The sequence below is a fragment of the Azolla caroliniana genome, unplaced genomic scaffold, assembly GCF_043228905.1.
Source record: "Azolla caroliniana isolate FFs.n. ecotype wild unplaced genomic scaffold, voAzoCaro1.0.p SCAF_6, whole genome shotgun sequence".
In the NCBI taxonomy this organism is placed as follows: Eukaryota; Viridiplantae; Streptophyta; class Polypodiopsida; order Salviniales; family Salviniaceae; genus Azolla; species Azolla caroliniana.
Window position 1 is genome coordinate 3,466,874 of NW_028230441.1, and position 14,168 is coordinate 3,481,041.

Consider the following 14,168-nt stretch of genomic DNA (forward strand, 5'->3'; position numbering starts at 1 on the left):
AGGCATAGACACCGCACATATGTTATTGTGTATGGATATGAAGGAATCCTTAATTAAGTGAAATGGTTTTAAAGCTTTCATCCTTTTCTAATGCTATACTCTAATGTTTAATACAATCTTGACTAGATTCCTAACAGGCGTCATATTTTAGGCATACATAAGCACATTTTACATGGCATTTTTCTTTTTGTGATTGTATGTCAAATCATTCCCATAAAAACATTATTAAACGTGAGATCAAATACTTGCAATATACAAATCCAACAAGCCAAGAAAAGTAGTTTATATGTTTTTTTTCAATGACTACATTGATGCCTCGAAGTATGTTGTAAACGAAATGTAGACACTTTTTCAATGGAAGTAGAGTTGTGTTGCAAAGTATTTGCCTCGTGTTCAAAAACTCTTACCCAAACACTTAACTTGTTTACCACATGTTACAAACCCATTAAAGCCTCAAACTTATTGTCAATTCAACTTGTTTAATATTTTATACTCTTGAATGCATAATGTTTTCATCAAATTCCAAATCTTGAATCTACTTAAATTTTTTAGAGTTGATTGTAAGAAATTTCTTAATAAAGGCACCATTTGTTCGCAGACGTGGGGAAAGTTAATAAAGCTCTCATAATCTATCTATCTAGTATCTACTTAACCTTAGCCTACAAATTTGATGCAATAGTTATCTAATCAATGCTTAATTTTTATGCTGAACAACATTCTTTATCTGACCAAAACAGAGATCACGTGTTAAATAGATATCAAGTAACCAAAACCAAATGTCATTATATAGCATTTAGAAAGCCAAATTGTCCAGAACAATACACGCTTATTAGCGAACCATGATTTTAATGGTGAGATATATCAAGGTAAAGTAAAAACCCACAATGAGCATCTACACTACATTAAATTTAGAACCATTCAAAAAGTAGGGCATACATGTGCTCATCATTGTCACAAGAGACAAAATAAAGATAAAGAAATTATGGAGATAGACACACATATATGTACATGCTTTTCTTACCAATACCTCATATTACACGTGGGAAACATAGTAATGAAGTAAAAACCCACAATAAAAAAGTATACAATCAATGATACTAACAATAATAAAAAAAGAGGGCAAAGGGAGAAACATATACATACTTTTTTTTTTTTTTCCAAAAAAACACTACTTCGCATTAGTTAGCAAACAAAATTACATCATAGAACACCCAAAGTTCTTCTCACCATCCCTCACTCTGGCCTTCCCACCAAAGTGGACATAGTCCCCACCTCATTTTCAACAAACGTATCCAAACAACTCCAATAACCTAATAATTTGTACCATATCTATACAGATTTACAACACCTAGACGCTGTTGGAAACCTTGTGGTGAGGAGAAACATATACATACTTATTACATGGAGGAAACCTTGTGGTGAGGAGAAAACCCAAAAGGTATGGATACATGGCAAGGATTTAAGATTCTCGTATACTCAATAAGCTTACAAACAATCACACAAATATGTAGATCTCTATCCTTGGCCAAATAGTTGTTTGGGTGTAAACTAGTACTTGCATTTTATCATTTCTAATATCCAATATTGAAGAACAAATAAAGGAGCAACACTTGAAGAGGACCAAAAAGAGGGTCAAGGAGAAGGGATCACACCAAGGAAGCCCTCACTCCCCATGAATATAGATTGGTGCAAGCTTCTATGCCAAAACATATAGGATGTTCCATAAATCCCAACATTCCCCCCTCTTGTATATAATGTTGATTTCTGCATGATATATAGTTATTGTTGATCTAGTCATTTTAATCATAGCATATAATCATTCCCCGATTTTGCTAATATAGATGTCATTGGTATCCTCTCTCTCTCTCTCTCATACACACACACACATTCTCATGAAAACACACAATTATACTAACAATGTGTGTGAAAATTTGATCTTAATTACACAAGTATGCTCTTCAACTAGTTTATTTTGGATTTGTGCTATGCATGGTGGAATTGCATTAAATGACGCACTATATGTGAGTGGCAATTATGAATAATGAAATGCTCTACAATTATGGATGTTGATCGGTCTAGTGGTTTAACATATCCCCATTCAACATCAAGCTTCATGTTCTTTATCGAAGCATCACCATATCCTAGAGTAGTAAGATGCAACTTATGATGGCTTTATCAAGCACAAACGTAGATTATCAAGGCACAATCATTATTGCATATGAAGACTTCACCCTCCATTTGAATGAGCTTGGTGGTCCATGTGTGCAAGAGATGGATTGTGGAAAGAGATGTTGAACCCCACCATATTTGCATTGATTTCCAGTGAAATATATATTTACCACAACACTTCACGCATAAAACCTTGGACAATTATAAATGGTGGCTGGTCTACATTTGCTTGACCTTCATGTGGAGTATAAAAACCTGTAAAGAACTTGATAGTCCAATACACTTCAAGCTTAAAGGGGCATGTCAAAATATCAAGCTCAACTACATATGTGTGAACATAAGTATATGCTACCCTTACCCGTGATGTGTTGGTGTAATGGTAATGGGGGGACACTCCAACCGCTACCCTTACCCGTGATGTGTTGGAGGTTCGAGTCTCCTCGCACCAACATACATGTGGTACCTAAAAAGGGTGGTTTGTGCTCGTAAGTGACGACGACGCAAAATGGTGATAGTGAAGGGCGGTTTGTGCCCGTAAGTGACGACGACGAAGATGGTGACGGTGACAACAATGACGGTTTCGACGATGAAGAAGGTAAAATGTAGCCTGTCTACAAGTTGCATGATGGAACGTGGTGCGAGTCTCATCATATCCTAGAGGTCATCCTGTGCATGTATCTCACTCGTACCATTCGGTACACCCTCGATGGACTATGTACTGTTAATAAAACATGACTTCGTGTGAGTTGTAGCCTTCGGGCGAGCCAAGGATAAAAAATACTAAAGTAGTATAAAAAAAAACAAAAAAAGAAGAAGTATATGCTACCCGAATCCATGATAAAAAGTAGTGAGAAGTTATTGTTGTTACTAACTAAAGCAACCTTGTCCCCCTTTAACTAGTGAATTCATTATGTAATCCCTTGTTTTAATATATTTCATCTATCTTTTGGTTTTAATGTATTGATTTGTCTCTTGCACGACTCTCTCTCTCTCTCTCTCTCTCTCTCATAATTAGCTTAATAACACTACAAGCACTGCGTCTTGGGTTCAAATGAGAATCCAATTTTCTCACTTCTCTCTATTATATACTTCATATATATCTCTTAATTCACTAGATGCCATTGTGGAATGTAGGGGTTGAACCCATGACCACCTTGTCTCCATTGGGCAACCTTACTGGGCTCTCTCTCTCTCTCTCTCTCTCATGCACACACACACACACACACACACACACACAATGTGGAGGCTCATGCTTTACAAACTATACTACATGTGCTACACCTGACAACAAAACCATATTCTTTGTTGAACAAGGAAACCGCAAGCACTGATATATGTTAGATACCATCCCTTTGTCCAACATCCGAACCATTGTTTCCATACTACTCGGTTCACATTCCCTTCAAAGTGAGACAAGATGATGAGACATAGGTGACGAGAAAAGTTTTGAGTATCACAATTTGATACAATACTTGCCTTTGATCACATCCAACTATGTTTTTCATAAATCTTTGGCCCAACCCAATCCTTACATGAATTTCTCTCACATTCACAAAGTGTAGTCTCAATCACAACATTCATAAGTAATGTTCTTGAAATTGAGAGTCTATACTCATTCTATAACATTTTGATCTTATAGGTGACCTTGAAGATTATGATAATCTTCCTATGTAGGTGTATTTCTTTATCGTACAAGAGGCATATAGCCAATTTTATACAACATGTCAACTTCCCCACAACCTTGTTGCATTTCCTTATTCAGTTTAACTCTTGTGCCACCTCCCAAACCAGGTAGAGGAAGTAGACTAAAAAGCCTTCCTAAAGTGTAGAATCAAGTTATCCCTCCACAAATACATGATCTTGATGGACTTTACCTCCAGTATCCTTGATGGAACGGTTTTGAATTTGAACCACAACCATCAATGAATCCTCAAATGATGCATAAAGTAGCCCAAATATCCTCATGAATGAACAATTGTTCTGCCATATTATGCAATTCACTACCCACCTTTACAATAAACATTCCTCAGTGGACTACCTTTGGTGATCGGCATGTGCCACATTCGACTTTAGCCTTATACCAACAAATAGTTGTGAGTACAACAAGTGACTTGGACAATGGCTTTGGAGTACTCGCTCGCAATTAACCATATTATCGTGCAATCACTTCAACAAGGAGAATCTATTTGTTAGTGCCAATATTCTCCTCAATGACGCCCTCGTACCTACCTAGGGCTCAATATTCCCAAATTCACAGCTTGTCACAGTCGTTGGTAGTGATGGTCTTTCCACCTCCAAACGATCATCAAAGCCATAAATGAAGAGAACCCAAGTTTGATCCTTGCCATGGGCTAGGCCTCATCTCACACTAGATAGTATTGGGTTGGTTTGATTTGTAAGTGCTAAAGTCTAGAATCATTAGGAAACTCTTGGCCCTTGAACAATGGAGTGAGCCAACACATAAAGAAAATTATGGACATTATTATGGGAACCAAAATCAACATTGATGTGATAAATATTTGGGCCATTCCCTTTGAATGAACATTACACCATATTTCCTTGCAATGGGACATTGCAACTACAAAAGATTCATTATCGAAATCTAGTTAGGTGTCCAATAATATATCGATTGATCGAGATGATGGTGTGACCAAGTATGCACATATGATGGGAAAGTTGTTTGATGTAAAGTATTTTTGAAGAATTATAATACTCGTATTTATTTATTAATGAATTATGTATGATCAATGAATAATTTTTACTAATCTAGTTCATATACATGTGATTAAATCCAACAAGATATGCTTGACATTTGGTGAGTGCATGTACTCTTCAATTTCTTCTTTGAGACCACATAACATGCATGCAACATGCATAAGGTAGAGTCCACTTGTAGAAAATAATCTCTAAGTTCTTTCACAAGTTTGCTAATGATTGCAAGCACTTCGCAAACTTGTGCTTGCATGAGCTACCAATGTATGCATATTCCATGACCCTATGCATAGATACAGAGCTGTTTGTCCCAATGGTTTATATTAATCTCTTTCCAAACATTGGTAAGAGTTCATTCATCTATATATCTATGGCCAACAGCAGGAAATGCATATCTACCTCAGTTTCAAAAGTGAATACCAATTGGATAAACAATGCCCATGATAGTCAAATCTATAAACCAAAACTTATCCAAAATTACATTCTTAAGCAAATATCAACTTCACGCAATAAATACAATAGTTCTAGAGAAAACAATGAAACTAGAGGGGTTACCTCACAGGTGGATTGGATTGGTATCGTCACAAAATTTCCCCAATGATCTATTCAAACAATATTTAGACAAGATGAGTTAAGCGTGGTAGCCATTGTTAACAATCAAATGATGCCATAACTATATTCACATACTAGAACCACTCAAGTGAGTTTAGAGCAAAACAACTTATGAAGTAGTGCTAAAAAAGAAAAAAGAAGAAAAAAAAACCATGTATTGAGGTACAGTAAGGGAAACTGACTAAGAAAAATGTACAGTGGCTACATGCAATTCTTGCTATTTATAACAGTTTGTCATAGCCAGCAAGTGTTCGCAGTTCCAAATACTGTTATGAATAAACACCTGAAGTACTGACATCTCGACACAACATTCATAAATTCAATTATTATCTCTATTTCAGCATCCTGTTAATACAAACATGGTCACAAACACTGGACCATAACTATTGTTGCTATATAATTAAGCATTATAGCTAAAAAACACTCCATCGTCAAAAACCCGTTGCAATGGATGACATTGCATCTATTACATCTGTCATACTTGAAAATACATCTGTCACTCGAAAAATGCATAAATCTCACAATACCAATTGATTCTACATTATAAAGTACACCAAAATAATCGAGGTTTGTTTTTGTTGGGCATATGGATTCTAAACATAGTGATAAAATCTCCAAGAAAAACATTATGGCCCAAATAAATTTAAGAAAACTCTTAATGGACAGAACACTAACGATCTAAACCCCTCATTTAATTGCATAGCTAAACAGCCCATCCAAACCTTGACAAAAGCTATTGATACCTCAACCTGAATGTGCATCAAGAAATGTCATATAGCTGGTGTTGATGTGTTTCCTGAAGATGCAAGAATTCAATCAAGAACGAAGATCGTGGTTACTTTTCTACCGGATCATTCAAATAAATCCCAGCACACTTTAGTAGCCAAACACTTACCAATCGACATTTCTGCACAAATCACAAATTAACCCTAAAGAATCCCTGTGTTAGCCACGAATGTGTGCATATTTTAGGTTAATTTCCCATATCTGTAATATGGAGAGGGAGGCTGAAAAAACTATCAAGTCGAGCATACATTGCTCAGACAAACCGAAGTTCTAAAGCCATTTGAATAGTTACACAACTTGCCAAGTATGTAGAATAAGGGGTCAACAAGATATCACTCTCACAATCCTTCCTAGTGACAAGCGGAGAAAGGATGCGTTTATCTTCTACTCCCCTTGAATCCTCCTACAAGATAAAAGATGTTTAAGGGTGAAATCCACCATAATTTAAGACACAAAAACGCCAATGTGATCAATGACAGTAACACATGATAGATAACTCACCTGTTATACTTCGGTTATGGCTGTCTCTGAGCGGCATTTGGCATGCACAATTGGGCCATGCGTCAAGGGATCCACGCCATCCATAATATCATCACCATCACCATTGCCACCATCATCACGAGAATCATTCATGTAGACAGCTCCCCTATACATCCACTCCTCTGTCTCATCACTATAAAAATCTTCGAAAGGCTCACCACACAAGAAACAAGTGATCTGGTTCTCATCCGCAGGGACAGCCACCATGACCTCATCATCAGGTTTCACCAACACTTCCTCACTAAAGAAAGCTGGTGCAGCCTCAGCTGCTGTTGCTGCCGCTGCCTCTGTGCCTGTGAGCCATTCCTCCTCGCTCATGAACCACCGCCTAGAGACCTTCCTTGATGATTTTTGCCGGTTCCTAGTCACATGCCAATCCATATGTCGACTATGCTCATCTTGCTGCTTAAATCTTAGTCCACATATTGTACACTGCCTTGGAAATGCTAGATACAAGCTCATAATCACAGGCTCATGCCTCTCTCTTAAGAGTTCTGGCCTGAACTCAAGAAAACTCGCAAGAGGACCATCTGATGAGGAAGCAAGCTCCTCGTGACCCCTTGATGGAGTGACAATTGATCCCGGAATGATCGTTGTGGTAGAAGCCAACAAATTACCTGAGGCCACAGGATGTGAAATGAGTGGAGCAGGCGCCAGAGCTGGAGCTGGAGCTGGAGCCACAGCTGGAGTTGCAGTAATGATTCCCTGAGCCATGAGTGATGATAAGAGAGAGGTGTAGCTATTTCCCAATGCCGGCGGTGCTTGTACAGAGCTAGATGCTTGAGAAGCCATCGGAGGTGGCCCAGGAGGCAGAGGGGGGTTCATATTTCGGGAAGTATTTGATGCTTGTAATGAGATCAAGGAGGCTGTGAGCTGGCTTGATAGTAGAGGTGGAGGTCCACTCGGTAGCGGTGGCTGAGAAACAGTCGGAACAGAGAGGGGCAGGGACCCAAACCCACTTTGTGGAAAAGATTGTGAAATATTATTACTGCAACTCCCATTTTCAGGACCAGTAAAACCCCCCTGCCGAACATCCAAGGGCTGAGACGTGGGTTGCTTTTGATAGAAGGTGACCTCTTGCGACAATGCATTTTCTTTCGAGTCTGAACCTGAGCCTTGGGATAGTTCAGTTTGTGTCGGTGGTGGCAAAGATTTTTGGGTAGTCTGAGAACCCGCAAGCGATGGTAAACGATTGCATAACTGCTGGAGAGACTCTAATAAATGAGGCGGTAATTGTGGCACCACTTGTGAATAAGTTTTTGCATCTGATATCGATCTGCCTGCTATCTCCTGCTGTGATTGCACCTCTCCATGAAGAATACTCTGAAGGGGAGATTCGTGAACATTCACTGGCTCATGGATAGGTAATGGTGGATTCTGAACTTCTTGAGTACGTAGCGATGCTGCCAGGGATGCCAAATTCGACGCAAGAAATGAAGGGATCAAAGATGAGGACGAGCCATGTGTTTGTTGATGTGGACTCAGTGGGGGTGAAAGAGGTCCAGCTGGAGCTGGAAGCCTTTGCATTCCTGATACAGATGTAAGCGTTGAGGGAGACCCCATATTAAGAATCTTATTTGGCATGGCAGAAGAGGGAACCTTTTGGGACAAATTAGATGGAGGTGTTACAGATTGGCTTTTAGCTATTGACTGCACTGCCCCGGCAAGCGAAGCGACCATTGAAGCTAATGTAGATGGTACGGTGGATTGACTTGCTTTTTGAAAGGATTCTGAATTGAGGCCATGTAATGGAACAAAAGATGGAGGGGAGTTTCCCAATAAAGAGTTGCCTGAATGATCTAACATTAACTGATCTAAACCACCCAAAGTTTTATCTTCAGTAAACACATTCGGTAATACCTTCCGATATCCACTTCTTGTATATCGCTCATCTTTATCTATATTTGCACTCTCGGCATTCCTTGGGTTCACATTTAACAGCCACGTTGCATTGCCTACCTTTTCTGAGCCCACCATACTCCTATTATCCAACTCTTCAACAGAAGTTCCAGGGGGTATCCTTGTAGCTCGAACACCCCTAACATTGCCATAGGCATCAAGAAGAGGTTCTGTAACCTGAGGAGAAACCTGATCAAAACCAGTTCTAAACCCATACTTATTATTTCCATGACCGCCTTCAGTTGACCTCAGCATCTCTCCTCTTTGGAAATCCACATCCCAATGCTTCGTGGCAGTGTCCTCACCACTTCCTCCCTCCACTTTCTTTCCTTGATCAAAGTCAACACTTTCTAGACCTTGGCTCACTTGCTGCATTTTCTCCTTCCTTACTTCTAGATATTTTGGATTCACGTGAATACTATGACCAGACTGTTGGGCTGAAGAATCATCAGCCCTTTTGAGGTTTGTTTGAATGGAAGCACTTGAAGCAGCCGGATTCCCAATGATACTAAAATGGAGATCCGACTCAATCGCTTCGAGTAGTTCCTTGCTGAATACGCTTCTCCATGTCTTGAAAAGATGCTGCATAGACGGGTGCAAGGCTGGATCTACCTGCCTGTAAGACTTTACAAAGACCTGAAAAATGGTTCAATTGATTCATTAGGATGTATTATGAAAAATATTGGACAATTATAGACGAGAGTTTTACGTATATACAGCTCTCAAGTGCCCAATAGATACATAGACAGAAAAGTATGAGCATAACGAATGAAACAAAATTAAAATGACTGCACAATTGTTAACTGTTTGCTTAATTACTATAATAATACCACCCTCGAAACAACAAACAGTAGACAGATATAATGTCAATGTATATTACTACTTTAATTGCGAATAATTGATGATATAACTCACTATGACCTAAAAATGCCTTTCTGCATGGTTCTACGGAAAACATTTTATTAAGATATTCATGGGTTTAAGTTTAATGTAGAAAATACACATTTTCTTGTTCAGTAACATGTTACATGGCAGTTTTATAAATAACCTTTCACTACATCCATTTTGCCATACAAAATAGTAGTGACGATATGAACCAGTCAAATTATTACAGTACACTGTTCGCTTATATCTGACACATTCCACTGCAAGGCTTCATAATCTCTCAAGACACAACAGAACTTCGACTACAACTTGATGCAATTAACATAAATGGATTGGATCTCCAATTCATTCACAACATCAATTATGAGCTCGTCTGTAGTAAATAGTCTCTTTTTTGTTACCCTGATTTTCTCGCATTTCCATTAACAATACAAATCAGAAACTCATCTATTTGTTAGCCATCTCATTTTGGGCTATCATAAACCCCATTAGTGCTTACTCAAAGATTTGGAGAAAACTAGAATACAAATATCACAAAATTTGACAAGTTACTTTTTTATACATAAAACAATGAAATTCCCTATACTGTATATAAACAATGAGCCAGATTATGTTATCGTTGTGGAGTTTCCCTATGATGTACTTTCATCTCATTTCATTTTACCTAATCCAGAAAGTTCAGGGAATAGTGAATCAGAATAATAATGAAAACACATGGACAGGAACAATGGATTTTAATATCTTACAGAAGATAAAACAATAGTAATATGCAATTCTACATTTAAAAATCTAAAAACAATGTATGTATCCTCCGTAATGTGTGCAATAGAACAGTGTACCAATTATTTCTCATGTCCGTATATGATGGTGATTTTAAACTTTTCATGCTACCACCTGGAGATGAAAAACTGAACCCATCCTGAAAAAATATCGTGTAACCTCACATAATTGCACATAGATTGTAATATATATTAAATGCATGAACACGCATATATCACTCATCAGTATGAAACTCTCAATGTATATTTCTTCGTTTTTTAGAACCACATTCCTGTATATAAAAATACAGCTTAATGCTCCTGGTTAGAACCAGGATTCCGTAAATATACGACGACACTTGGAAACACAGATATAAGTTTCACCACCCAAGAAAAAGTGAGATTAAACGTAGTCAAATATTCATAAAGAATCATATACAAGTATTCTTATATTCACAAGTAATCTCATCAGACTTTAAAGGAGGTCAATATCTACATGGTACCATATTCAGAAAGCTTGTCCACATACCAGTAGGGGTGGTGAAACATGGCAAAGAAGTGTCATGAATGGACAACATTAACTTGACCTTTATTTCAGAAAGGAATGCCCTTTCCCACCTATAAATATCATATATAAAAGAATTTTCGTAGCTCATATGATTCCAAGTTTCAAGTATACTTCTGCATAAACATACTGGCATAGGCATAAGAGGTATTTCAATTGCCAAAAAGTACCTCCAAGTACAATAACTGAGTTGTTGCAGCTGTTAAACATAACTTCTGAGTTGGATAAATAATTAAACGAGAATTTCTCAAGCTAGAATACAGACTCAGATATCACTGGTGTTGAAAGCATCTTTCCATTATTAAATACAGAATCATACTTAGAAACAGCAACATTAAGGCTATCTCAAAAGATAATGTGTAAAACATTTGTGCTAGATTTATGTGGTACCATGTCCTTTGATCTACACCATGCAATAATCAACTTTGGAAATGCAGTGTGCTGTATACTGATGCTCGAGTAGAGTACCCAGACATTCTTCACTACATTCCAAATTAGAGACAGCTTTCATATGCTACCACTGAATCCACCATGAGATCGCACAAATCCAAATGGCTTCAGGAACCCTATTCTTAATAATATAATTGCCATCGTTCTGGTTCGAGGAGCCTTTTTTTAACTTTAGGTGCAATATTCAAAAAATTAAGACCACCAATGAGATCTCACTAGACCAAATGGTTTCACGAAACCTATTCTTAATATTATGATTACCATCACTCTGATTAGAAGAGCCTTTTTAAACTTCCATTGTAATATTCAAAAAATAAGACTGCCAGGATACATTTATACATATGTTGCATAAAACTTTCAATCTCATCATAAGACAAGGTCCTTAAACTTTCAAGTTCAATTGCTGTAAAAAATAAAATTGAGATACTAACCTCTCGCAGCCTTGATGAGAAATACTTGACATATTCATTCCCAATGTTTTTTACAATACTATCAAGTAAATAAAGAGATGGCAACTTTTGCTCTACTGGTACCTTCAAAACAAAGTAAAATATATCATGTTGATGCCTGGAAATCAGAAGAATGAACTGAAAGGACCACACAGATTATCATAATCGCTTAATGTGAAGAACCAGTTAACTCAGATCAAAGATATTAACCAAAGAAGAAAATCAATCAATTTTTCTTGTTCAAAAAAATAGCAAGCCAAAACAAACCAGAGGGAGATGGGAGCAATATAAAAAATAAGAAATATACATATATGAGGAGATTTCTCGTCTATTACACACCTCAAGAATATGGGCACAGACAGTGGATGCAACAACTTTCGAAGCATGCAAATTCTCTCCTGCAATTATCGTGAGATTAGTGATGATAGGCTTAGAGTTGAAAGTGAGCTCCGCCAAAGCCATCTTATATTGAGCAACGAGCTCTTGCATCGCAATATCATCACCCTTTTCAGCATGAGGATCAACGATTCCTCTCGATCCATCCATATCACTATCTTCATCTTCATATTCAAGTTCAGTTATCCTGCCCTTGTCAGAGTTAGGAATCCACCCTGATAAAAGCCTCGATCCTAGTCTATCATCACCAGGTTCCGGTGGCAGGTTAGAATGTAATCTCTTCTCGGGTCGCCTCTCCATCTCTACTATAGGATTCTCTATCCTCCTCTGACTTCCCGGTGCTAATGACTGGCCCTCTATAGTGGATGTATTGGCCTCCACTCCAACAGCGTTCGGCATCCTTCTTTCAGATGACCTGGTTGTGCTACCCGATCTTCTCTCTAAAAGCTCGGAATTCTCTGCCCTTTTCTCCATGCCAATCATAGCATCAGCTTTCCTCTCCATAATAGGAAGAGGGCTATCTAGAGCACCTCCTCCCATCCTTGCCGAACCATCCAAGCTCCTTTCTATGGTCAGAATGCTCCTGCTCTCTCTACTTTTCGGCCTTCTATCGCTCAACCTCGGGTCTTCCACCCCATCACCAGAGGCGTCAGAACCATGTGCCCGCCTTTCTGAACCACCTTTTAGCCTCCTATCATGACCAGCACTTTCAAGGCTGCCTCGATAAGGCTGCGGGTTTTCGAGTCCTAACGGACCCCCAATCTCAACATTGTACTCATCATCATAGCCACCGAATATATTGTGGTTTGCCCCTTCCATGTGAAGCATACTAGAAGGTGGTGGACCTCCTCGAAAGCCATTGCCCATACCACCAGGACCATTGTTCATGTTAAGTAGATGATGGTCATCAGCCATGTGAGGATGGGGCAGATGCATGCTGCCGATGGGGCCACCCATGTCAAGAAGCATGGGGCCAGTCATACGGCGGCGATGGGGTTCACTAAAAGGCAGATGGGCGGGGTCCATCCGGCTATTATTGTTACTACCACTTCGATGATGCTGGTGTTGATGAATCTGATGGTCGATGGGGTATGTGGAACCCATGGCCATGAGGGGGTCACGATCAAAGACGGCTCTGCCATTGGGTCCCATCATACGGGGACGAGGACCACCACCCCCCATCATGATGCGCTCATGCTCCATCATCATCATACGGTGATGGGTATTAGTGCGGTCCACGGTGGAATCAGGACGGGGGGCACGGCCGCGCTTTAGGGAAGAGGAAGAAGAGGAAGTTGAAGAAGAGGAGGGCAGTGCATCAGTGTGTCGGGGCAGGGCACTGCGGTGATTGTGTTGTTGTTGTTGTTGTTGTTGTTGTTGATGATGATGATGAAGATGGTTGTTGTGATGGTGGCTTTGGTTGTCTGCAGGGGAAGGATCCGAGTGGAAGCTGTTTGAATTTGCGGTATTAGGTCCTCCCATGGGGAGAGGGGCGTAAGGGGGGAAACCCTCTCTGCCGACACTTGGGAGGGGCAAGATGGGGGCGTTTCGTGAGTTGAGTCGAGCTGAGCCACTGGACATGTCTTTCTGTCTCGCCCTGGGTGAGAAGAGTGTACGAGCCTCTGTCTGTCTGTCTGTCTGTCTATGTCGGTGTCTGTGTCTATTAAGGCCTCTTTCTGATTTGTGTGTCTTCTTCACAGAGAAGAAGAAGAAGAAGAAGAAGAAGAAGAAGAAGAAACAGAGCAGGGTAAGGAGAGGGGGGGGGGGGTTACCCTGCCTTTTCTTCCTCCTCCTTCATATATATTTATATACAAATTACATATATTTACAAATTACACATATTATTAATCTTTCTTTACAACACACACACACATCTCTCTCTCTCTCTCTCTCTCTATTCTCTCTCATGATATGGTCGATAGTTCTCTCACACATACCCCTCTCTAT

General features: G+C 39.2%; 1 protein-coding gene across 1 annotated transcript; it reads right to left on the minus strand.

The window, feature by feature from the left end:
• Nucleotides 1-6,009: 6,009 nt before the first annotated feature.
• LOC147862632 (uncharacterized) lies at nucleotides 6,010-13,843 on the minus strand. The gene is made up of 4 exons (XM_087321548.1): nucleotides 12,165-13,843; nucleotides 11,808-11,909; nucleotides 6,781-9,354; nucleotides 6,010-6,682 (listed from the first exon to the last, which is right to left on the minus strand). Exons 1-3 carry the CDS (start codon nucleotides 13,800-13,802, stop codon nucleotides 6,784-6,786), a joined length of 4,311 nt encoding a protein of 1,436 aa, XP_087177674.1. The 5' UTR covers nucleotides 13,803-13,843; the 3' UTR covers nucleotides 6,010-6,682; nucleotides 6,781-6,783.
• Between the last annotated feature and the right edge of the window lie 325 nt (nucleotides 13,844-14,168).

Coding starts and splice junctions, on each gene's coding strand:
- LOC147862632 (XM_087321548.1), bottom strand. CDS start 13,802: ATGTCCAGTGGCTCAGCTCGACTCAACTCACGAAACGCCCCCATCTTG. Junction 11,910..12,164: donor TCTGTGCCCATATTCTTGAG/GTGTGTAATAGA, acceptor TTTGTTTTGAAG/GTACCAGTAGAGCAAAAGTT. Junction 9,355..11,807: donor TCTCATCAAGGCTGCGAGAG/GTTAGTATCTCA, acceptor ACCATTTTTCAG/GTCTTTGTAAAGTCTTACAG.